Source organism: Oryza sativa, chromosome 3 (assembly GCF_034140825.1).
Source record: "Oryza sativa Japonica Group chromosome 3, ASM3414082v1".
Classification (NCBI taxonomy): Eukaryota; Viridiplantae; Streptophyta; class Magnoliopsida; order Poales; family Poaceae; genus Oryza; species Oryza sativa.
In genome coordinates this window covers 33,531,957-33,556,218 of record NC_089037.1, presented here as the reverse complement: position 1 = coordinate 33,556,218, position 24,262 = coordinate 33,531,957, and the positions used below count along the sequence as shown (strand labels likewise).

The window sequence follows — 24,262 nt, the reverse complement described above, 5'->3', positions numbered from 1 at the left end:
GATTCCTCCCCTTCACCTCTACGCGTAAAACCACAACCAAAAGCAAAGCACACGAGAGAGAGACCCACCCACCCCAACCATCCCGGAGGCGGAGAGCTTGACGCCGCCGCCGACGAGCCGCAGCGGCGGAGCAAGCGGGAGCGGGAGGTGGGGATGGGGTCGAGCGACGGGGACAAGCCGCTGCGGCGGATCGCGGCGTCGTTCGAGGAGCTCGAGGCGGTGGCCAAGCAGCAGGCCCCCGGCCCGGCCATGGAGGTGGGCTCCTTCGCCCGCGCCTGCTCCAACGTCTCCGTCCTCTTCGGCTGCCTCGGCATCGCCTTCAAGTTCGCCGAGATGGACTACGTCGCCAAGGCAAGCCCCCGCCGCCACCCCCGCTCTCTAGTCTTCGCTCTCCCTTGTCCTCGAGGTTTCGTCGGAATTGCTTGACTAGATTGACCTCTTTTTGCTGCTTACCTCGGCTTAATTGTTGGCTAGTCTGTGTGGATTTGGTTAGGTTGAGACCTCGAGGGGATTGATTATCTCAACTTGAGCTGCTTTAATGCTAGGAGATTGTGTCAAAATGATCTGAAATTCTCACCTAGATGGGTGGCTAGATCAACTGTAAGGGTAGGAATGTGAGCACGCATCAGGATCAGATCACCTCCCAAATTGTGATGACTTTGACTTAGTGGATGCTTAGTAGTTGGTGTTAGAATCATATCTAGTACAGTTCCATGCTGAGAGCAAGCAACTCAGATATATCTGAATTGACATGACTCAATCCAAATTCTGAATATTGACATGAGTTTTTTTTGCTGCTTAGGAGTTAGGTCGGCTATTAATTGTTTGCTACTACCTCCGTTTCAGGTTATAAGACTTTCTAGCATTGCCCACATTCATATAGATTGAATCTAGGCACACATGTATGATTCATTAACACACACACACACACACACACACACACACACATATATATATATATATATATATATATATGAATGTGGACAATGCTAGAAAGTCTTATAATATGAAACGGAGGAAGTAGTCTGCATGGTTGTGGCTAGATTGAGGGGATCACCTGAATCTGAGCTGCTTAATGCTAGGTGATTATGTCGAAATGATCTGAAATTATCACCTAGATGGCTAGATCAAGTGTCAGGTAGGAATGTCTGCACGCATCAGGATCAGATCACCTAATCCGTGTTGCGATGACTTTGACTTGGTGGATGCTTAGTAGTTTGTGTTAGAATCCTATCCAGTATAGCAGTTACTCGTAAGTTTACTATTTAGCAAACCAGTTTTTCTGTTTATCAGGACCTTGTACTTCTGCAAAATTGATGATAATGCCGCCTTGGTTCCCCCACTAGGCATCCCTTGAGTAACCTGTTTAACTATAACTTGCTTTTCTGAGCTTTTGTTGTGTGTTGTCTGATTTAGTTCCTCTCAATTGAGTGCAGGTTGATGATTTGCTGGAGGCATCCAAGTCAATCTCAAAATTGCCTGAGATGGTTGAGTTGGACATTCAGAAGGGCACCGTCAGGCAAGCTGGGAGCCATACTAGGAATATGCTGAGGGTTAAGCGTGGGATTGATATGGTTAAAATTCTGTTTGAGCAAATACTGGTTACAGAGTAAGTTAAAGTCATAAACTGAATTTTGGTGTTGGTTCCTTCTCAGTTATTCTAAAGTTGGTACTCTTGGATGCATGTTCAGTAAATGTGACCAAAACGTTTGCATACTAATTTCAGGGGCAACTCCTTAAGGGATGCAGCATCTAAGGCTTATGCTCAGGTTTTTGCTCCTCACCATGGGTGGGCCATAAGGAAAGCCGTTGCTGCTGGAATGTACGCCCTTCCCTCAAAATCGCAGCTCCTGAAGAAATTGAATGAAGATGGTGAGTGACGGGTCTGATTTCTCTAAACTTCCATGCTGACAGCAAGCAACTCATATATATTTTTTGGTTGACATGATTGCATCACATCGTTTTTGGGATATCTTAGAAAGTACATAGTTTGTTATTTTTGCATAACTGTTTGCTACAAGAGAGCTAGTAATACGTAAATACACATATTGGTATCCAGTGTATCTGTGTATATGAACTAATCAAGTGCCAGAAAAGAGTAGAAAATGTAATAGATGAGTTATCAAATTAACAAGATATATTAGTTTTTCTAACCATGTTATGACATTATTCTGACCTTGGGAGATTTTGCTCCTCTGTTTCGTTTTGCCCCCTGCAGAAAATTCGGCAAAGGTTCAAATGCAGACTTTCATCAGAGCATCTGGACCAGTAATTCTCTACGTTGAAGATCTGTTTACCTCAAGGAATTTAGGCATGGACTGGTGAACCAAAGCCTACTTATCCACTTCGAATGTACTAATCCAATTAGACGGTGTCAATACGCACGCTTTGTATGTACTGATCCAATATGATGGTGTGCTTTGAGCTATGACTACAATCAGTTGTATCTGGTTTCGACCTGTTAAATAAGCTTCAGTCTATGCGAATCAGCTCAGTGATTGACCTGCTGTGCTGTTCTGGATGCTGTTTTTTTAACAGGTGAATGAGAAATTAAGAATTCGTTGTTAGCACATAATGCAGTTTGAAACAACTGAAATTCTATTTGCATATGTCCTTCCTCCGTCCCATAATATTTCCTTCGTCCCAGAATATAAGGGATCCTCCGTCCCAAAATATGACAGAGGGAAGATATCAAATATCATAGAGAATTTGAGATGGCTGGTAGGTATTAGCCAACCGATGCAAAATTTCCAGCAGTTTGCTGCTTCATGTGAAATGATTCACTACAGATCTCGTTGTGATTTCCAAATCAATGTATCTTTCAGTCAATTATAGTCGGACCATATGCAATCAGTTTTACACACCAAACCAACTGAAACTGAACATGTGGGAAAACACACATAGTGATCAGATATCAGTACATCAGATATTGTTAACATTGTAGTGATCAACACGGATTTGTCAACATTGTAGTGCTCACAATATCAGAACACAATTTAGCACAATAGATCATGCAAGCTCAAGCATGAAATTTTAATGATCGTGCAAAGTCAATTTTAATGATTCGTTGTAGTAACTTTTGCCGGTAGAAAGGGATTATGCTTGCATAACACCGAGAAAAATTATATTGATCTTCATTTCTGGTAATTAGACCATGATGCCAAGAACACCAGAAACAAGATCTTCAGTTGGCATCCTCAGAGATGAAAATTTTTCATAATCTAATCATTTCCAAGACTTCATACAAATTTAAATGAGGGACAAAAAGCATCTTGAAAACTCCAGATACTTGAGAGCTGTCCCTAGTGTGACTTGACATATTCCGATGTTAAAGCATTCTGATTCCTTCACCATAGTCCTGGTTAGAGGAAAGCAAAACGAAAATGTTAGATTTTATATAATCGGAATGAGATTCTCCTTTGTACAATAACGGAATCGATACTTTACCTTCACGACGACACATGAGCAGCCGACCACCTCTCTAGCCTTACACATGAATCAATTTTGCAAAGCTGCATCAAATATAGCAAGTGGAAATTTTTGAGAATCAAGATATTGCACCTTTACAATAAGATGTACACATTACTACACTGATATGCACGCTGGATTAACTGACACAACAGAGAACTTTGCTAATGTAGATGTAACCAAATTCTCACTCATGCTGATATTTAGGACCTAAAATATTGGGAATAAGAAGAGAAGCAGGTACTAAACCCAGCCCATTCGCCAAGAGTTCTTGTACTAGGAACAGTGACCAAGTGGCTTTAGCAAGCCTATTAACTGGTTGGTCTTGTTTTCTCCTTAAAATGGAACGTCTTCTTTTTTACTACCTCCATCCTAAAAAAATCGTATTTCTAGCTCCAAGGTTTTGTCCCACAAAAATTGTATTTGTAGCCATGTGGAGCCTGAACAGCGCTGATGAAGACTAGAGGCGGGGAGGGGGGTGAATAGGCTGTTCCTGAAAACTTAAAAACAAATCGCGGCGGTAAAATTCAAACAGACCCGGAACTTCCTGGTAAGGAACTCCGGAACTTCCGGTGTTCTAAGACAGAAACTTCCGGGTAACAGAACAGAGATGAAATTTAAATTTCGAAACAAGAGACTAAGCCAATCTTCACAAGATGGTGCACAGGTATTCTAAGCAGAGGATATATCACAGAATCATCCACAGAAACATCACAAGAGCGATTTTTTCCCGAAGTTCGGATCTTGTGATCCTACTCTCCGTTGAGGAGCTCCAAGAGCTGGGTCTCGATTAACTCCTTGCCTCACTTGTGCAAAAACCCCAGAGGAAATCCACAGCCTTCAACCCCAAACACCCCTAGGCAAATTTCTAGAATTGAGTGACCACCAAGATCCAACTCAACCTACTTCTAGAAATCCACCACAAGTGTGGGTTGCTCTACTTGGAAAGCCTCTAGAATCTCAGCACAAGAACTTCACTAACTTACCTCGTTCCCTTTTGGAGGAGAGGAAATCCTTCACAAACTTACCCGGGACATCCACAATATGCAACGGATTCTCGTGGGTGACACCTAACCGTCTAGGAGATCATCTCCAAGAGTAATAAGCACCGAGATGACAGCCCACAAGATATTCCAAATGCTCACCCAAGATCCTAGTCTTCACACCTCTCCAAATCTTCTTCTCTCCCTCTCAATCTCTCTTTCACACAAGAATTAGGCTCTAGATTCAGTGGAAAAGACAAGAAACACTTGGGAGAGGCTAGCAATAGCTCTAGGTTCGAAAAGTGAAAGTGGAATGGCCAAGGAACGAGCTGGAAACGAGCTGTATATGTATAACGGCTAGGTGACGTCATCTAGACGTTACTCACAAATTTGAACTGGAAACTAGATAGGAAGTTCCGGACCTGGAAGACCGGAACTTCCAGACTACACTTAGGAAAATCTTTTTCATAAGACCGGAACTTCTGGACCTGGAAGACAGGAAGTTCCGGACTTGCAATTTTGGACAGATGGAGAATTTGCAAAAAAAGGACTCCTAGGGAAACTTGACACTTGGTTCACACTAAGAGCACTTGATATATCTCAGAGCATCACTTGGAATCCCTCTTAATAGTACGGTTTTTCCTAAAAACTCGATTTCAAAAGATAAACTATCCTATGCACTTTCGAGTTCCAGTCCGCTTTGATTTTGTACTTTTTGGGGGGTCTCCAAGCATCTATCTTCCACACCTTGGACTAATGCACCTGAAAGCTACTCAATGAGCTCATTAGTCCCTTAACCACATTTGTCATTAATCACCAAAACCCACTAGGAGGATTAATGCACTTTCAGAGCCAGCAAATTGATTGATCTAGATAAGATTCCTAATGCAAGCAGCAAATTTTTGGTGCCAAATCCATTTGGCGCTAAAGCATGTAATTTGGGCTGCTAATGCATGTAATTAAGCATGCTAATAATATGGTTAATTCTCTCAAACTTCCTTTTAATCATTTGTATATATGGAATGTGTGCATGCAATGGGTTCATTAAATAAGGCCATTGTGATCATTTTCCAATCCTACTGTTTTATCCTAAATTAGCTATAAATGTAATTTTTATGGGACGGAGGAAGTATATAAAACGTTGGCAATGGCTTGACCGTTCGAAAAAACAGCTTTAGCAAGCCTCACGGAGACCCTTGACAAGGTCATCATGAGCAGTTTAGCACCCGTCTTCTTCATCACAAGCTGGGCTCTCCATTGTCTCCAAGAACTGGAGCAGCTACCTGAACTGGGGCTGGGATATCCTCCCTGATTAGGCGAAAATGAAATGTCAGTTCACTGAAAAGTGAAAACTGGGAGAGAATGTTGAAATTACAACATCCTAATCACAGCAGTTACCTTCCTAGAATTCATGCTAAAAGCACAGGATGCAAATGCACCATCCATGCATATGATCTGCAAGACCGCAATCGACATTCAACAGGTTACAGTTCAATTGATTTCAAAGCAAGCACAACCAATCTCCGCGAACACCTGTAGCCCTTTGCTCAGGTATTTTGGGTAAGACCATGCCCATCTTTCAACCCAGAAAATTCATCAGTACAAAACGTTCGCAAAGATCACTTTACCCAACCTCCACAAATTATGCTACATATAATTTGACACAAAGAAACTACGCGATTAAACATGGCAATACAAGCAAGAACATTGCCACAGTAGGTATAACGTTGCTTGATATCAAAGGTTTACATTCTCAATCATACTGATACTAGCAACCGTCTACAAATACACCATTTCTCTAAACTAAAGCACAACGAAACAATCGCATCATATCCGGCCATACTCCTAGATCCATCTTCGAACATTACACAACCCGCATCAAGATTCTACGGCTACATACAGAAACATCAAGACGCGTGGCACCAGCAGCAACACGCGGCTAAGGAGCTAAAGAAAATCTCAGGCTTCGAGCGCGCAGTGATCTGAGAGCGGATGGGGATGCGCCGATGAGGGGAGCAGAGCTCAGCGCCGCCGCCGCCGCCGCGGCGGTGCCGCCTCCTGGGGTTTAGGGGGGCGGAGGCTGGTTGCTCAGCTGGGCCGCATATCCGCATCTGAGAATATTGTGGGCCTGAATTTTTGGCCCTTTTCTACTAAATTGTGGCCCATTCATGAGTAGAAAACTTACGGGCTCGTATACATGGATGGGCTGAGTTTTAGGGATGTATTTGGGAAGATAAAAAAAAAAGGAAAAATAACAATAGTAACTGAAATGAAATTAAACACTATACTAGTATAGGTTTAGAAAACCCTAATTTTTGTTGATTCAAGTCTGGCTTATGGCCCCCCATATTTCTTGGATTTTAAGGTTTGACAAAAGAACCCTTCCATGTAAAATTTTACAGTCCTATGAAATTGTATTTGCCCAAAACAGCAAACATATTATATCAAAATGATGCAATAATCTTCAATGGTCGACAAGTTTTTTTATGGTAGCAAAGTCGAGTAAATATGTGTTTTTGTAGTTGTTTGAGATTAAATTAGATTGAGTATTGTGAAAATCTAGAACCATATAACTCAAGAGGTAAAGTCTACCCGTAGAGCTCCTCGTTGGCTTATCAGTTAAGGCCAAATTTTAGTATTATAACTTACTTTTAAATTTATTTAAGGTTTTCTTTTTCTCCTTTTAAGCATTGGGCGTTATGTTGCTAAGATTACCAGTAGAAGTACAGCTATGCCTATTTTTCAATTTATAAGCCAGGAAAAAAGTACCTACCAAGCATGTCGCTTTAAAAAGTATGATCGGTTTTCTTAAAAAAAAAACTAGCATAAATGGTTTAAATGACCATTGTGCGTTATATATAAAAAACATATACACCTTCCATTTTTTGATTGGTTGTCATATTTGCTTTGTGCCCGGTACCAATACAACCCCCCATGACACTTAATCAGTATTGATCAACGTGTGTTGACGTTTCGTATCCATGCACGCCATCATGATCTGCATGGCGCATTGGCCTCGCCCGCGCGTCGCGCCAATTTATTGTGATCGCATAAAATCCATGCATACGAACTACTCCCAAATTGATTTCCGCAACACACCATACAAAAGCATCATTAGCGTCTTCCACTTGATTTCTGCCAGCTCCCAACGTCTTGCGACGATCAAACATGGATCTTTTTTTTATTGTTTTTAGCAATATGATGACCAATCGCGGATGAAGGGACTACATACGACTCAGACGACAAATAATCAATTGAACTATTTCAAATAAAATTAAATAATTAATAACCTTATTTTTATAGACGAGTATAGATGGTACTCCCTCCATCTCCATCTACTTTTGATAGTCATATTTCATCTTGGCACACAGACCAAGAATAAGTAATTCTACTTATCATCCATTTAAACATGCTACTAGTCATTCTTTGTAAATAAACGATTCATTAATATTTACATTTCTCAATGCCCATGTAGCCAATCATGTGTGAAAGAATGGAGAGTCATGCATTAAATCCGAGAAAGTCATTAAGATGATAGATTGTTGAATTGAAATATGCCTATCAAAAATAAAATTTCCAGATTTGAAAATATGACTATCAAAAGTAGATGGAGAGAGTATTAAGCTATCTACTAGGCTGTTTGAAGGTACTCTTTTTTCTCTCTCGCTCTTCCCTCTACATAAAAGTTCGCAAACCCCCTAACATCATGCCATTATTGATGCCCTAAGCCAAACACTTAGTAATAATATTTTACAATCCTTACTACAAAATACTCCATATTATTTTGTCTAAAATGTACCCTCTAAACAACAAAACTTCCCTTTACGTAAAAGTTCTTACTTGTGTCACCTACTCGTATACCCTAACATCATGCCATTGTTGACACCCTAAGCCAAACACTTAGTGTAACAATATTTTTACAATCCTTACTACAAAATACTCCATATTATTTTGTCTAAAACGTACCTCTAAAAACAACAAAACTACTTTAGTGGAGGGTGTAGTTAGTAAAAAAGCCGGCTTTGTCTCCTCGTATATACACTCTCTCGGCCTTGCTCGGTTCCTCCTGTCCTGTCTCCCCTCTCCACTCCACCGCCGCCGCCGCCTCCGCGAAATGGCGAATCTGCCGCCGTCGCTCTCCATCGGCGCCGCCTCCTTCGCCGCGCCCTCGCCCCCGCCGCCCTCGCCTGGCGCCTCCTCGTCGTCGTCGGCGGCGGCGGCGGCGGCTCCGGGGGCCGCCAAGGACCGGAAGATGGCGTCCGCGGAGCAGCTCGTGCTCGACCTCTGCGACCCCGAGCTGCGGGAGAACGCCCTCCTCGACCTCTCCAAGGTCTCCCCTTGTCGCGAGAAGCTATGCGTTTTCTCTCCTCTTCCTCAATTTTCATTTTTTTTATCCTCCTCTCTCTCGATCGATCGCTGTGGGCTCCGGCGAGGGGGATTTTATGGTTGGATTCGGGGGGGGGGGGGGGGGGGGAATCTGTACGTGCCATGTGGTGCCTACGAAAGTTGCAGCCTTTGTGATGTAATGCTCTGTCTAGGCAAAAGTAGGTTGGGACTTGATCATCTGATGCTAGTAGTCTGTTCTGAACGCAGATCGGCTCACATGCTACTCATCCAGGGGTAAATAGCTTGCTCCATCTACTGTTTGATCAGTGTTTGGTATGGGAAAAACCAGTCCTTTTTTTTTGTACGGAGGGTTCTTCTCTGGGAGTTCGTGGTATGCAGATGTGGTAGCTTATTAGTTTCATTACATTCTGCCTTCCCCATATCCGGCAATGACGAGAATCTAGAGATTTTGTGCAATCCTTCAATTAATTTTAGTTAGGTGAATCATATAAGCTTTATTTGTGAGTGGGAATTTGCGTTTTGTTTTGATGTCTATGCTGTGATGATGCATATTCAGAATATTTGTTCTGTTTATCTGCTATACATGTTCATATCTCCTGGTTGCAAAAGAGTTAATTATCTCCAGAGGGCATCCTCAGCTTGCGATTTCTGTTTCTGTGTCTGTGTTAGGTCACTTGGGATTTCTGTTTCTGTGTCTGTGTCTGTGTTAGGTCACTTAGTTTGTTCTACTTAGGGTTGTTCTTATTAAAATGGATAGTGCTGTGGTTGTATTCTACGTTCTGTTAGGATTGGACAGCAGAAGGCACAGCCCATGATTTATTAAGAGTACCAATTAATCTAAGAACTAGAAGATATACATATATATATATATATATATATATATATATATATATATATATATATATATATATATATATATATATATATATATATATATATATATATATTAAGTCAGAATCACCATGCTCTGTACTTTTTTTCATTTAATCTTGATAAGTTACATATTCACTAGATATTTTCTTTGTCGCTATAGCATGAGTGTAAAGAGCAAACCAATCGTAACCACTAACATAAACAACTACTTTTTGCTTAACAGAACATTAATAGTAGCCCAAATTGGATTTTAATATGTGAAATTGCTTATTTTGCTTTTTAATGTTTGAAGTCATAGGCAACAAATATAGAATACATCATTCTTTTTTAAAATTTTAATTTGACAACTGTAACAATGAAAAATTGAATACCTATGAATCCAGAGTTGCTAAGCAGTTAAAAATATATGACTTGTTGAAATTTTTCTCCATCAAGTCAACTTCCCGCCAAATTGTGTTCTTGGTGGCGTGGGACCTTGGGAGTTCCAATAGCTTGGGTTTGCATTCAAATCCTGGGCCAGCCTCCAGATGCATGGTGTTAGCAGATCTCCTTTGAAGCCCAAGCCCCACTTGCAGTGTTCCCTAGTCCTCTTTAGTTCATGGGTTTGCCTTCCATAAAAACGAAAAGGGTCGGCCTGCAGGTATAGTGGATTGGACAAATTGATCCAGGTGCCCACTGTTTCCGACATGATCCACGTAGATGTAAAGGGGCCGTGGCCCAAGTAAAATGGTGAGGTCCAGGCTGCGCCTGGAAACCCAGGCCCAAAACTATTTTGCCAAATCGGACATCGTGTCTGAGTCGGATTCCGACATGGCAACACCTGTCTGATTCTGACTAGTAAGTACCTCACAAGTGTGAACACCCAAATCTGAGTCAGACCCCGACAAACTTATCCTTGTCTAGGACTGTAGGTACACTTTGCTGAATTGAATCCATGCAGCCTATGAGTACGAAGATTTGCTTGGGCATAGGAGCGGTGAATGAAATTTGCAATCTGCTCCACCCTAGACGAGACAATGAAAACAGTAACTCACAACTCATTTTTCGTTTATGAATTTAGGCGTAACTTTCCTTATTTTGATGCTTTCATAGTACTCCTAAATGTACTGTTTGGCATCCTGTGGTTACACACCCTGAATGGTCTGATACAAGAGTTAAATGTGTGATTGTGCTTTTGTGTGCAAGTGTATTGGGGACTGTTTCTATCTATGGAGTGGAATCTTACCAATTCAGTGCTTTATGGCATATAGCTTCTTGAAGATTCTCCTATTTGGTAGTTGATTAGTTTTTCCGTTTTGCTGTTCAGCAAAGAAATTCATAAATCATTGTTGGTTTCTCGTCACGCCTGACCATTTTGGGAATAGAGATTTTGTTGCCTAACGATTTTCATGGACTTCTTTTTCCAGAAGCGAGAGATTTTTCAGGATCTTGCTCCACTCCTGTGGCACTCTTATGGAACAATTGCTGCACTACTCCAGGTAGGTTACAATTCTTCATGTTGTTTAAGTCAGTGTGGTTGAGTACGAATGTTAGTTCTTCCGAAAAGAAATTCATTTGAGTCTTTCATGGTTTTCTCATTCAGTTTATTTGTGGTTTGGATAATGCAGGAGATTGTGTCAATCTATCCATCACTTTCACCCCCAACATTATCTCCAGGGGCTTCAAACCGTGTCTGCAATGCACTTGCACTTCTTCAGGTACACCTTTACATGAGAAAGAAAGAAACCTTACGACAGTGAGAAATCTCTACTTATGACACTGGTGCCTCATGATGGGATGAGAGAAGGCTATTTTTTCAGCATGTTGCAATGCATAAAAGGGGGATTGATAAAATGCTACTACCTCTATCCCCAAATATAAGGGACTTTGCCTATGTAATTACATAGGCAAAATCCTTATATTTGAGGATGGAGGTAGTATCAGCTTAGGATCCCTAAACTGATTTAATACAACATGTTGCTTTCTAAACTTCATTGTATTTTTATTGCAGTGTGTTGCCTCACACAGTGACACAAGGATTCCTTTCTTGAATGGTAATAAGTGCTGCCATTTTTATTCCAAGTATTAAATATTTCCATGATGATACTCATTGTTCAAGAATATTTCCCCTCTTGCCCAATATACTATGTTCACACTATTATTGTATTTATTAAAAAAAACCATGTAACAGATAATGCTGATTGCATCTATTTAGTTTCAGCTGTGAGCAATATGACCTACTTATGGACTATGGCAGTCCCAATGCTGAAAATTTCAGATAATACTAATCACATCTAGTTAGTTTTGCGCATAGGAATGTTCATCTGTATGTGGCTTTATGCTTCCAGTTGGCTATTGTGAGTGACCTGTTTCCTCTCTTGATTTTTCCCTTCTTCTTTTCAGCTCACATCCCACTGTATCTGTACCCTTTCTTGAATACTACTAGCAAGACAAGGCCTTTTGAGTACTTGAGGCTTACCAGCTTGGGTGTCATTGGCGCACTTGTGAAGGTAATTGCAAGCCAGAACTTTATGAAAATTATGAGGGATATGGGTGTGTTTCTTGAGTGGAAGCGTAGATTTTTAAAGCTAGACCATTTTCTGATCTACTAAGATCCCTATTCAGCTGTTCAGGTGATTGACATGTGGTTCAATTTAACCTTACCTATGCTGGTGGGGTGGGCACTTCAGCTTCTACATGTTCCTCTTTTGACTCCCTTCTACATGACTTTTTGGGAAATATTTTGGCCTGAATTTATAAGAGTATCATTGTGTTCACGTATATCTAATATGAGTCTATAACTTTCCTTATTCCAACAACTTCACAATTGATACACTTCGGGTGGCAAGCCCTCTTGTATAAGAGAAGCTGTGAGTTTGAACTACTTATTTGGTATATCTAGTATATTATATTCTTTGCCTGTTATTTTCCTTCTGGGTTTACTTCTGGACAAGCTGCTTGTTCAATTTTTTCTCTGTTCTTGAATGGTGGTTTGGTCCAGTTCTCAAAACTATGTTGAGAGGGAGGGGGTGAAAGAAAAAAGAAAAGATGGTGCAAATGGTATGGACTATGGGTAGAACTTTCCCTTTCTTCATGACAGTTCTTGTGGACACTGGATACTTATCTAGTCATGCTGATCAAATGGCCTGATTTGGGTTTGGATCCCCAAATATCCCTATGTGAACTGCAAAGTTTGAGCCAAACAACTCGATGATGTTTTTTTTATGGGCATACTACCAGGTTTAAGCCCTGTAGTTAATTTTATAAAATAAGATGGTAAAACCATCAACAGTTTTACAGAGTTTGAGCCAAACAATTCGATGATTTATTAATGATCAAGTTGCTTTTACCAGACTTTGATTTTGTCAATGAGCATACTCAATAAGTTAATTCGGTTTTGTTTTGCAATATATGCAGGTTGATGATTCTGAAGTCATTGGGTTTCTGCTGCAAACTGAAATAATTCCTCTGTGTCTCCGTACTATGGAGATGGGCAGTGAACTTTCGAAAACGGTGTGTAGCTACCTGCCTCCTTTCTCTCTTGTAGTTCTTCCACTGTTTTCAGCTCTTGACAACACTTCACATGTTCTTTGGTATGTTTAATTATTCTAGACTGAAATTTACATAGAGCAAAACTCTTCTTTCTCTATCCCTGTTAAGTCAGATTATCTTACACTTTATGTAACCAAGTCATGTTGGAACCTAATATTACAATGGTCATGAACCGCTTAGATTATGCATCATAGTTGGCTTTGTAGTTTGCTTCCTTTTTGTTTGGTTTGATCTTATAAGGAAGTCGTAGTTTCTTTTGACAATTTTCTAAGCTGCTATATGTGTGAGTTAAAAGAGGGAAAACAAATATTTGTTCGGGAATAATGATGCACTTGTACCTGGTAGCAATAGGCTGTAGTACTGTATTAGATGGATTTGGTGCTTCATTTTTGCTAATCCAATCAACGTATTTTTGCAGGTTGCCACCTTTATTGTTCAAAAGATTCTGCTTGATGATGTTGGGCTTCGCTACATATGTGCTACTGCTGAACGTTTCTTTGCCGTAGCCAGTGTTCTATCACAGATGGTTCAGGCACTTGCTGATCAACCTTCTCCAAGACTGCTGAAGCACATAATTCGCTGCTACCTCAGGCTGTCAGAAAATTCCAGGTTCATTCCATCATCTGTACAGATTACAAAATGCAGAAAACTGGTCAATGCGTAAATTCAAAATAGACCTGGGGCCTCCTATAATTCGTTTTTTCATCTCATGCAGGGCATGTACCGCGCTGAACAGCTGCCTCCCCAACGCGCTGAAAGATGGAACCCTCAACAACTTCCTCCAGGTGTGTGTCTCAACTCTCAACTCACGACATTGCCAGTTACCATCGCTTTACCGCAAAATATTTACATTATAATTTACACAGAAAAGTTTCAATTGATTCCTGATTCCACCTTCATCTTACTTGCGCAGGATGATCATGTCACAAGGCGTTGGCTCCAGCAGCTGCTGCACAACATGACTATGGCCGGCATGGGAGGAGCTCCTCATGGAGGCCTTGATCACATCATGGGGATGTGATCATCTGAAACGAAGCTGGCTGTTTGCAACTCATCATATGCCTGAAGTCAGGACTCAGGACTAGTCCATCTGTAGTTAGCCTACCAAAAGGATTATACTTTTAGTTTTACCTTTAAAAAGAAATGGCGTGTGCCATTGAAGGATAAGAAATGTGTTGGTTGTAGTTAAAAGGTACTGCTTGCTATCCTGTGATGCTGTAAAAATGCAACAGAATTGCGCAGCTCTCTGCACAAGTAGTTCTCAGCTTTTGGTGAACAGTCCGAAATGGAGAAACAAAGGTAAAAACATCAGACTTACATGGTTCTCTTCTGTGGTGTTGCATGACCCGATTACATTTGATGAGCATAGTAGGCCATAAATTTGCTACCTTTTGTTCTTGCTTTTTTTTAATTTTTTTTGGGTAAATTTGCAATGTGATCAGTCACATGATGGCTCATTGGTGCAAGGGCAAACATCTAGCCCTTTGATCACAAAGTTTTTTTTCCCCCTCTATCCTTAAAAAAGTTTTTTTTTTCGCCAAGATTTGACACATTTTGGCAGTAAAATGTCCAACAGATACACACCGGCTTGTGCACTACATGCACACGCTGCCAACTCATGTACTGTTCCAAAAAACTAAAAAGCTAATAATATACAAGTTGTATGTGCATCTGGCTAGCTCCATGGGATACATGCATCTCTTCAGGCCAAAGGTGACCCTTGATGCCACCACAAAGCCATTTTTATCAGCAGCCATCTGGAGCACTCAAGCTGCAGCCACCATTTCTGCTAGTCAAGCAGCCAGGCAACCCAACCCTCTGCTGCTACCTCCACCTAACCCAAACCCCCTAATCTAATCAACATCAAAAACGAAAAAAACAAAATCTTTTTTTTTAAATTATCAAACCCCAAACCCAAACTCTAAAACGAAATTACTAAGCAGCTAAAGCTTAAATCAACCCCAAGAGCGGCCGGGTTAATCACGCAATTAAGCAGCTAATAGCTTAAGTCGCCCCTTCCAGCACCTCAAGAGCTCACCTCACTCCTCCCCCTTCTCTGATTCTGTCTATAAACCCCGCCTCCTCCCCTCCCATCTCATCTCAACTCATCTCATCTCCCTTCTCCAGATCAAAAGACCCTTGCTTTCCCTCAGGATCGGCCATGGCGACCGCCGTTGCGTCCCAGGTACGCGCCGTCCTCGCGGTTTTTTGGATCCCCTGGTTGTCGCGCTGCGCGCGATGGTGCTGAGTTCATGGGGGTTCTTGTGGCTGTTTCTGACACAGGTTGCTGTCTCTGCTCCGGCTGGCTCGGATCGCGGCTTGAGGAGTTCTGGGATCCAGGTGCGTGGTTTGGTGCCCCTGATGGTAGAACTTGCTTCCTTTTGGGTGGAATCCTGTGAGGATTCCGCGGGCTTGGATTGGTCAATGTGTAGTAGGTGGATACAAATCTATGGGATATATCTCAGATTGGTTCAGTATTGAGCGCTATTGAGAGCTAGGCAACGCCAGATATTGCTGCTGCTTGTTAATTCGATGTGCAGATCAATTATCAGGGTTCAGGGTTTTGGTTTAGTAGGCTGTTTATCCTGAATTCACAGCGTTCTTGAATGGTGGTGCTAAACTATGTGCTGGATTTCATTCTGTGTGATTCCTCAGGGTAGCAACAATATTAGCTTTAGCAACAAATCATGGGTTGGCACCACATTGGCGTGGGAGAGCAAGGCCACGCGACCGAGGCATGCGAACAAGGTGCTCTGCATGTCAGTTCAGCAAGCGAGCGAAAGCAAGGTTGCTGTCAAGCCTCTTGATTTGGAGAGTGCTAACGAGCCGCCGCTCAACACATACAAACCAAAGGAGCCTTACACCGCCACAATTGTCTCGGTTGAGAGGATCGTAGGCCCCAAGGCTCCAGGAGAGACATGCCACATTGTTATTGATCATGGTGGCAATGTGCCTTACTGGGAGGGGCAAAGCTATGGCATTATTCCTCCAGTAAGTAATTCCTGCTTTCAATCATTTTCCTTGTTTAAAATAGAACATTATGCTTATGCTTTGTCGGTTTCGTTCATAGTCTATTTATCTGATTGGATATTGAACGATTGTCTCGTTGACACTATTAATTAAGAACTTACAAAGATATAGTCGGTAGTATATTAGGATTATTTCTGTAGACACTGTTTCCAATGTTCTATTCAATGGCTTAAAATTGTAAACCTAGGTGAGAAAACCTGCTCTTGATAGGAGACTTGAGTATGTGCACACACTATTAATACAGTTCCAGTGGTATCTCCATGGGCATCACCCTCTTCACTGTTCTCTAAACCCTGTGCATTTTTGCTTGTTAGGGGGAGAACCCGAAGAAGCCTGGTGCACCACATAATGTCCGTCTTTATTCAATTGCATCTACAAGGTATGGAGATTCATTCGATGGAAGGACCACTAGTTTATGTGTGCGCCGTGCCGTTTATTATGATCCTGAAACTGGCAAGGAGGACCCCTCAAAAAATGGTGTCTGCAGTAACTTCCTATGTAATTCAAAACCAGGGGACAAGGTTAAAGTGACAGGTTAGTTGATTTCTTTCAGCTTCAGATGAATGCAAAGGCTTTGTGAGTTTCCTATGAGGTTGTTTAACTTCTAATTCCAAGCGGAGCAAAATTAGTTGTTTTAGTTGCGTTTTTCCTGAAACCCACCTTTGGTAGACAACCTATTTCTGAGTTCATACATACCAACAACAAATAAACGGTTCTCTGCAACAAAGGTTCCAATAGCCTCTCCTCTAATATGATTATGCCCCTTCTACAATATGATTATCTTATCTTGCTCTTTTCCTTTCTTACTAAAGTTTGCAATCGCATCTTAGTTTACCCTTTTCTTTGTTAGTCATCATGTCCTTTGTGGCACATGATGGATGCCAAGTATCTCACAGTGATTTCCTTCTGAACACCAGGTCCGTCAGGCAAAATAATGCTCCTGCCTGAGGAAGATCCAAATGCAACTCACATCATGATAGCTACTGGCACTGGTGTTGCTCCATTCCGTGGCTACCTACGCCGTATGTTCATGGAAGATGTCCCAAAGTACAGATTTGGTGGCTTGGCCTGGCTCTTCCTTGGTGTGGCTAACACTGACAGCCTTCTCTATGATGAAGAGTTCACAAGCTACCTTAAGCAGTATCCAGACAATTTCAGGTTGCTAGACATCATCTGTCTTGACTCTTCGTATTAATTATTAGTACTACATGCATACTTGGCTGAAACAGCGCCACATAATGAACATAGATGCCTCTGTCAACTGATGCCATCATAGAATTATTGAGCTTTGACTTTGAGAGTACCACATAAATGAGCTGTTTTTGTTAAGTATATTCGTGCATATTGCTATAATTGAATTGTGTTGAATTTGTAGGTATGACAAAGCGCTAAGCAGGGAGCAGAAAAACAAGAACGCTGGCAAGATGTATGTCCAGGACAAGATCGAGGAGTACAGCGACGAGATCTTCAAGCTCTTGGATGGCGGCGCGCACATCTACTTCTGTGGTTTGAAGGGGATGATGCCTGGGATTCAAGACACCCTCAAGAAAGTGGCGGAGCAGAGAGGGGAGAGCTGGGAGCAGAAGCTATCCCAGCTCAAGAAGAACAAGCAATGGCACGTTGAGGTCTACTAGGATCTAAGTGTCCAAGGATTATGATTGTTGCGCAGTGAAAAAGAGAAAACAAAACGCATGATCTGATGATTCTTGTAGGGTGGTGTAAAATCATCATTTTTTTTCTGAATATGAATCATAAAATCACCCATGTAATTCATAAGCTTCTGCATCACATGATGAACGAAAGGAAGCATGTAACTTTTGCCTGTCACTATTGCAGCTGGTACCTTTGCTATCTACCATACTGTAAGGTGTTTTGTCTGAAGCTGATTTTCAGGTACCTGTCAATCTGTCATTGTCTATGCATATAAAAGTGATGGGATATCGTTGATTCAAATCATTAAAATATAATCCGCCGAAAAAATCACTAAAACGTGCTCTTGGAGGCTGGAGTAGCCATCTTGTGGCTTGTGAGCTGTTTATGTTTATCATTTCAAGTGTTCTATAGCAAATTTCGTCCTCAAAGCACAACCTTTTTATTGTCAAACTTGAATTTCAGCTGTCTATCCAGATTTTTGCAGTATTAGATGGTGTCTAATCAAGTGCTAGCTTGCTATATTTTAGAATGAAGGAAATGGCACTCTTATCTGATCTCACTAAATCTTCAGAGAAAAATGTCTGAGAGTCATGAAATACCTGCATTTGTTGCTGAGCTATGCTTTGGCCCATTCAGAGTTTCCGACCATTGGTGATCAAAATTCACCAGCAGCAGCCAGCCACGTTGTGTTTGGTGAATGACGTTATTCAGATCAAGCTGAAGCAAATCTAAATCCTCCTGATACAAAATATACAAACTCTGAACTACCCTTGCGATTTTATGACACCCACATGCTTTGTCTTGTATCTAGTAGATTACATGAGCTGTTTTTCTGTTTAATCACCTAACGCCACCACAAACGTTAACGTGCCTCAGCACAATCCCAACAAGATCTGAAATCTGACGCTATACAGCACTAAGGTCTCTTTTCAAGTGAATGGAATTTACAGAGATTTCACGGAAATTGATCCAAAACCTGTTAAATTCTTGCATTCCAAAGGAGCCGTAAAAAAACTAAAAGAACAGTGTTACGCAAAACTAGAAAGCATGGTAAATAATTCTTTTAGTCATTTATATATATATTTATATCATAAATGACTATCATAGTACTCCTATAAAAAGTAAATCTAAAACTAGATGTGACACATTTTAATACTATAAATTTAGACAAATGTACGTCCAGATTTGTTTATAATACGTCACATTCATTACTATGTTAGTTTTTTAGGGAGGGATGGAATACCATGTAAGATTTTTCATCACAAATTATGTACAAGAGCCAAACTGAATTTCCGTACCCTCTCTCTTTTCTCCGTGAGAATTTGGAAGTTGAAAACGCTAATTTAATGGTCATGTTCTGATGCTCTCGCAGTGGCCTACGTATTGTCAGTCATTGTCAGTTTGCCACCATTCCTCTTTGGCCTTTGGCACAGGTGGGGCCCACAACCTGCGGTGGGCCCCACCACCCCGCCGACGTCAACCCGATTAATCCAACCGCGGCCACGTCAGCAGGCCGTGACCATCCACCCGCGTCGCGTCTCCATTTGCTTTCGCCTAGTACTAATCACTCTCGAAATCGCAATTACTACCACCGTAATAATCTCGCCGTCACCCTCCGCGGCGGCGTGCGCTGCTCCGCTTCACTCCCTTCCATCCATCCCCGGTCGCCGTCGTCTCCGCCCAGGCCAGCACTGACTTGTCCGTTTTATCCGCCTCCGCTTCTCTTCCACTGACCCCTTCTTGGCCTTTTTGGGTGTCTCTCATCCATGAGAGTGATTAGTTGGAGGTTACCAGCTGTAAGTACACCAACAAGCCCTAATAATAGCGAGGCTCGTCAGTTGGGAGGAGGGAGTGGCGGGAAGGAGGAGGGGAAGTTGCTGGGCCAGCGTTGTGGCGGCGGCGGCCGGAGTCGTCGGACGCCATGGAGGCCGTCCAGCCGCCGGTAAGCGATCCGGCCCGATTCCGTCTCTCTCTTCTCCTCTCCTGTGAGTGCTGTGATGTGATCGCGGCTGATACGTGCGCCTCGTGCTTATTTATTTATTTTTAATTTTTGTTGTTGTTCTTATGCTTGATCATGAGGATGGGAACTGGGTTCGTCGGCTTGCCTTTTTATGGGTTGGGTTTTTTTTTTCGGGGTTAAATTCTCTGCAGTGACTTCGTAGTTCGTACTGTTGTATCATCCCGCTATATCGAGATTTCTTTAGAAATATTCCGGGTTTCGCCTGTGTGCTTTCTGACGTGTTCGATGATCAGTTATTTGCTAGCTCTTCACAATTCAGTACTCATGTGAGATCGCAGTATATTTATATTCATTTAATTCAATTTCAAAAGAAGTTGACCCGCATCATTCCGATGCTCAAGGTTTCAATTCTGTCATCTTTTATCTACTTTAATCTCAAGATTGAATTCGGTATCTGCTTGCATGATCAAACTGAGTGTGAAAATGGGTGCAGGTGTTGAGTGACAGATTGAACCCGTTGATCCACCACAGATCAGCTTTTCCAGCCAGTGTTGTGCAGCCTCAAGATCATGGTGACAGCGTTCCGGGCTTGTGCAGTGGATCTTTTATTGACACCAGGGGCAGGCTTAGCAGTGGATCAATGACATCTGAAGATTCACCGGCACTGACGCCGAGATGGTTGTCCATCAAGTCCAACTCCAGCTCTGACAACTGCTTTGAAGGATCGAAAAGAGCGGTATCGTGGTCAGACCGGCATGTTTTCAATCCAAATGGGCAGGTCAACTATGCAGAATTCATGGATTTGATGGAACAGGAGCTTGATACCCAACTTGATAGGCTCAAGGGGGATGTAACTGGGCTGGAAAACTTTGCGTTGCCGGATAATGGGTATATAATTGGTACACACCTGGGCATGTCTCTTGATGTGATGCTGATTGAGATTGATGAGAGGTTCAATGCCTTGAAGTTACTGCTGGCCACAGTGTTTCGGAAGGCTAGGGAGATGGACAGCTCGTCGGTGTCTGATCTGCAGTGGGAGCATGAGTTGCAATTGGAGGTCATCAACATTACAATAGGAGAATTCATCAGTGGCTTGCAAGAGGAGATGGAGAGGAAGCTGTATGAGCAAATTTCTATGACAAACTCCATGAGTAAAAATTGGCAGGATGCCATAGCTCAATTTGCCAGCATGCGCGATGATCTGGGTGCTCTTTCTAAGCTATTGTTGCCCTCACTACAAGAATCACATATTTCTCACAGCAAGCATGAAACTTCAAGCAACAGGAGCAATAGGTGGAAGTACAACATCTTTGGAAAGAAAAACAAGGAGGATCATTCATCTCGCGCGGAGGAAAATAAGAGTTTCAGGAAACAGAAGTCCATGGTTGTCTTGGAAAAATCTGACTTCCGTCACCTGAATGGTATGAGTAAAGAGGAGATCATAACTTATTTTAAGTCCGAAATGAGCAAATTGAAGAGGATGCATGAATTGGATTTGCAGGAGAAGACCGAGGAGCTCTTCAAATTCAAACGGGAGAAGGGATTGCTTACTCTCAAGAATGATGTGGAATTTGAGCCGTTAAGAAAGAAAATTCCACAGATTATTTCTAGAATGGACCAAATCATTTCGAAGAACATAAAGATGCCTTCACTTTGCATGACTAATGATGGACTGGATGAAAGATGCATATCAGCAAAAAGAATCGATTCTTTATATTACGAAAATCAGCATCTTAGAGGTTTGCTTGCAGATAATATGAAGGATGTCAAGGAATTATCATCTCAGCTATCTGAAGCCAGTAAAGAAATGTCTATTCAGTTGTCATCAGAAGACGATCTCCTGAGACAAATTGCCAAAATTAAAGAAGAATATGAGGATCTCCAAATCGAAGCCGGTGTTAGGGATGGAGTGTATCAAACTATTACAAGAAAGTTGCTTGATGATTCTATGAACAGCATGCATGATGCTGCAACGAATTTTAGTACAGAACTGTCTTCTCTTGAAGCTATGATATCTGAAAAGGAGAAGGCTTTGTGTTTGTCAAATGAAGAAAACCGAATGTTAAAAGAAAAAATAGCAGAGTTAGAGCAATGTTTGATCCAAGATAAACAGGAAGATCCAGAAGTCATCAAGCAAGAGAGTACAGAGATCATTTTGCGTGATATAGAGGTGGCGCCTCACATATCACCAAGAAGATCACATGAGACTCCCAAGCAAGATATGCAATATGATGAACTTGTCAAACTTAACTCAAGTTTAGAAATTGCTTCAGCTGCATTGAAGGAAGTTGAAAATAAAAATATCGATTATAATGGTATTTTCACCAAAAATGAGCAAGAAAAGCAACTGGAGTGCATTTTAATATCTATTATGAAGTTGTCAAAGGAATTTGTGGAGATCGAGCAAAAATTATCAGTAGAAAGAAGTGCAAGCAGGTTTGTCTATCTTCCTTTCCACTTGTTTTTTCTGTAATTGCATCGACTTACTACTTGAAAAATATAAATCCAATTTGGCATATCAAATATCATCTACAGCATATCAAACACAAGGTTTTGTTAGTATCTTTAATACATCATATAGGATTGATTTAGAAGTGTATATGTTGTCGCTTGTTGCTTGTGAAAACTGCAGCCTGGCTCTTACCAAAACCTGACCTGCAACTTCTGCTGTCCTTTTTTTTTTAAGAATATGCTCCATTATAACTCGATGCGATTATTGTTGCTTTCAGGTCAGAGGATTTGAGTGATCATTGCAACCACATGGTCAGACAAGCCGTTGTACTAACAAAAATAGGCCTTTGGTACAAACAAATGCTAGAAACAAGGCGTTCTGAGCTCCAGAAGGCTGAAGCCAAGGTAATTCTTTGTTTTTGCCTGTCCAATTTCCCTTTGGAAATTACACCAAATTTAAAGCACAAATCAAGGGTATATTCTAACTCCCCTTTGAGAACTTGAAGATTTGTGGAAATACCATTAAAGGGGCTTCCTCTAGTGAGTTTCTTCTTGACAAACTGATACATAAATACAGCCCATAGGCTTATTTAGTACTGGTAAGGACTAACGACAAACACCTCATATCCTATCATGATCCAACAACTCCTAATCTCAACTTAAGTCGCACCTCAGTTTTTCCTTTTTTGGGCGTAAACCTCAGACTGTTCTTCACACGGAATACTTCATTGATTAATTAAGCTTTGTTTGACTACAACTGTGATATATCGCTATAAATTCAAAGAGACAACGTTGAAATATTTCCGATGTGATTCAGGTTGTCATTTTGGGCGACAAGGTTAATTCACATTTAAACCTTCTTCAGAAGATATATGTAACTCTTGATCGCTACTCCCCTACATTACAGCAATATCCTGGGGTAAGTGTTTTATATCCTGATATAAATGCTGCTTAGAGCATTCGATCTCCAGTACTCCTAGTTTGCAAAGAGTTTGCATGCTTGGATTGATGTATCCTGCAATGACCAGTTTAATAGTGGCAACAACTGAGTAATAATATGAGTGCTCTGTATGCAGTTGCTAGATGCTTTCTTGAAGACATGCAAGCTTGTTGCAGGTTTGAGAAGTAATCAGAACAAAGATGATACGACAGCATAAAAAGGGCAACTAGGTGAGACAACAAGAAATATGTTTTTAATTAGTAGTTTGAGTTTCTCAACTGTGAACTGCAGCCTTTGATTAATAGCATTTCTTTAAAAGAAATCTTTGCAGCACCTGTCATCCTTGCAATCATCATCGACTTCAAATTTTCAATATGATTTTCCGTATAGGTTTATATTCATATTATAGTTATGTATGAATTGTGGTGAATTTTCCAGTGTTGGGTATTGAATGATGAATACAAATAGTGCAGGCATGCTCAAGAGTAGACTCATGAGGACCTACTGCCAGGAGGGTACAACTGACACACTGATATCCTGGCTCATCCGCTCATGTGCATAACCAATTAGCCATGTGAAGCTCCAGTTGTAGATCAAGTGGAGGATTCTCAGACTGAATTATCGATATCATAGGATGTTGATTGTTGATGCGTATTTCGAACCAGCTGAAGTAGCACTCACCTTCTGATATGCAGCTATATATATACACGTTCAGAAAATAGCTCCATGTAGTGTTTGTAGGTCATGCAGTTATACGTACAAGCCAGAAACTCAGAACGACATTCTGTAGAGAATAATTATCAGCCAGTGGCCTGGTAATGTACAGATTACACTGTTCAGGTCTTTGGGTAGACGGGATAGGCGCATCTTTGTTTAGCCAGATACACGTTTTGTAATCATCCACTATGTAACTGTTTTCATCTTTCAAAACTCATATTGCCAACTAACTGTATAGCTAGATTACCTGTATAACGAGAAACTTTGGTCCATGTTGGATGTTGCAAGTTTTAGTTGCATGTCGTGCTT

At 41.3% G+C, this 24,262-nt stretch overlaps 4 protein-coding genes and 1 long non-coding RNA gene across 6 annotated transcripts; 4 read left to right on the top strand and 1 right to left on the bottom strand.

The window, feature by feature from the left end:
- Window positions 1-2,521, top strand: LOC4334340 (accelerated cell death 11). The gene is made up of 4 exons (XM_015772670.3): window positions 1-351; window positions 1,437-1,609; window positions 1,727-1,872; window positions 2,219-2,521. Exons 1-4 carry the CDS (start codon window positions 154-156, stop codon window positions 2,323-2,325), a joined length of 624 nt encoding a protein of 207 aa, XP_015628156.1. The 5' UTR covers window positions 1-153; the 3' UTR covers window positions 2,326-2,521.
- A 508-nt stretch (window positions 2,522-3,029) lies between these two features.
- On the bottom strand, window positions 3,030-6,564 carry LOC136355556 (uncharacterized). Its single transcript, XR_010739825.1, has 3 exons — window positions 5,850-6,564; window positions 3,448-5,759; window positions 3,030-3,358 (listed from the first exon to the last, which is right to left on the bottom strand). It is a non-coding gene; the product is annotated as an uncharacterized lncRNA (long non-coding RNA).
- A 1,955-nt stretch (window positions 6,565-8,519) lies between these two features.
- On the top strand, window positions 8,520-14,519 carry LOC9272009 (uncharacterized). The gene is made up of 9 exons (XM_015774351.3): window positions 8,520-8,781; window positions 11,078-11,149; window positions 11,279-11,368; window positions 11,662-11,704; window positions 12,054-12,160; window positions 13,068-13,163; window positions 13,621-13,811; window positions 13,918-13,987; window positions 14,116-14,519. Exons 1-9 carry the CDS (start codon window positions 8,566-8,568, stop codon window positions 14,221-14,223), a joined length of 993 nt encoding a protein of 330 aa, XP_015629837.1. The 5' UTR covers window positions 8,520-8,565; the 3' UTR covers window positions 14,224-14,519.
- A 449-nt stretch (window positions 14,520-14,968) lies between these two features.
- On the top strand, window positions 14,969-18,090 carry LOC4334338 (ferredoxin--NADP reductase, root isozyme, chloroplastic-like). Its single transcript, NM_001402278.1, has 6 exons — window positions 14,969-15,387; window positions 15,486-15,542; window positions 15,858-16,193; window positions 16,547-16,766; window positions 17,150-17,390; window positions 17,608-18,090. The coding sequence occupies exons 1-6, from the start codon at window positions 15,364-15,366 to the stop codon at window positions 17,864-17,866; spliced, it is 1,137 nt and encodes a 378-aa protein (NP_001389207.1). The 5' UTR covers window positions 14,969-15,363; the 3' UTR covers window positions 17,867-18,090.
- Window positions 18,091-19,475: 1,385 nt separating this feature from the next.
- LOC4334336 (WPP domain-associated protein) lies at window positions 19,476-24,225 on the top strand. 2 transcript variants are annotated; one of them, XM_015774342.3, is made up of 6 exons: window positions 19,476-19,827; window positions 20,339-22,281; window positions 22,575-22,701; window positions 23,114-23,215; window positions 23,373-23,466; window positions 23,710-24,225. In XM_015774342.3, exons 1-5 carry the CDS (start codon window positions 19,807-19,809, stop codon window positions 23,451-23,453), a joined length of 2,274 nt encoding a protein of 757 aa, XP_015629828.1. In that variant the 5' UTR covers window positions 19,476-19,806; the 3' UTR covers window positions 23,454-23,466; window positions 23,710-24,225. The 2 variants fall into 2 exon arrangements, with proteins under 2 accessions (XP_015629828.1, XP_015629829.1); XM_015774343.3 differs by having other exon boundaries at window positions 23,705-24,225.
- The last annotated feature ends 37 nt before the right edge of the window (window positions 24,226-24,262 follow it).

Coding starts and splice junctions, on each gene's coding strand:
- LOC4334340 (XM_015772670.3), top strand. CDS start 154: ATGGGGTCGAGCGACGGGGACAAGCCGCTGCGGCGGATCGCGGCGTCG. Junction 352..1,436: donor AGATGGACTACGTCGCCAAG/GCAAGCCCCCGC, acceptor AATTGAGTGCAG/GTTGATGATTTGCTGGAGGC. Junction 1,873..2,218: donor GAAGAAATTGAATGAAGATG/GTGAGTGACGGG, acceptor TGCCCCCTGCAG/AAAATTCGGCAAAGGTTCAA.
- LOC9272009 (XM_015774351.3), top strand. CDS start 8,566: ATGGCGAATCTGCCGCCGTCGCTCTCCATCGGCGCCGCCTCCTTCGCC. Junction 8,782..11,077: donor CCCTCCTCGACCTCTCCAAG/GTCTCCCCTTGT, acceptor TTCTTTTTCCAG/AAGCGAGAGATTTTTCAGGA. Junction 11,150..11,278: donor CAATTGCTGCACTACTCCAG/GTAGGTTACAAT, acceptor TGGATAATGCAG/GAGATTGTGTCAATCTATCC.
- LOC4334338 (NM_001402278.1), top strand. CDS start 15,364: ATGGCGACCGCCGTTGCGTCCCAG. Junction 15,543..15,857: donor TGAGGAGTTCTGGGATCCAG/GTGCGTGGTTTG, acceptor GTGATTCCTCAG/GGTAGCAACAATATTAGCTT. Junction 17,391..17,607: donor CAGTATCCAGACAATTTCAG/GTTGCTAGACAT, acceptor TTGAATTTGTAG/GTATGACAAAGCGCTAAGCA.
- LOC4334336 (XM_015774342.3), top strand. CDS start 19,807: ATGGAGGCCGTCCAGCCGCCG. Junction 19,828..20,338: donor TGGAGGCCGTCCAGCCGCCG/GTAAGCGATCCG, acceptor AAATGGGTGCAG/GTGTTGAGTGACAGATTGAA. Junction 23,216..23,372: donor CATTACAGCAATATCCTGGG/GTAAGTGTTTTA, acceptor CTCTGTATGCAG/TTGCTAGATGCTTTCTTGAA.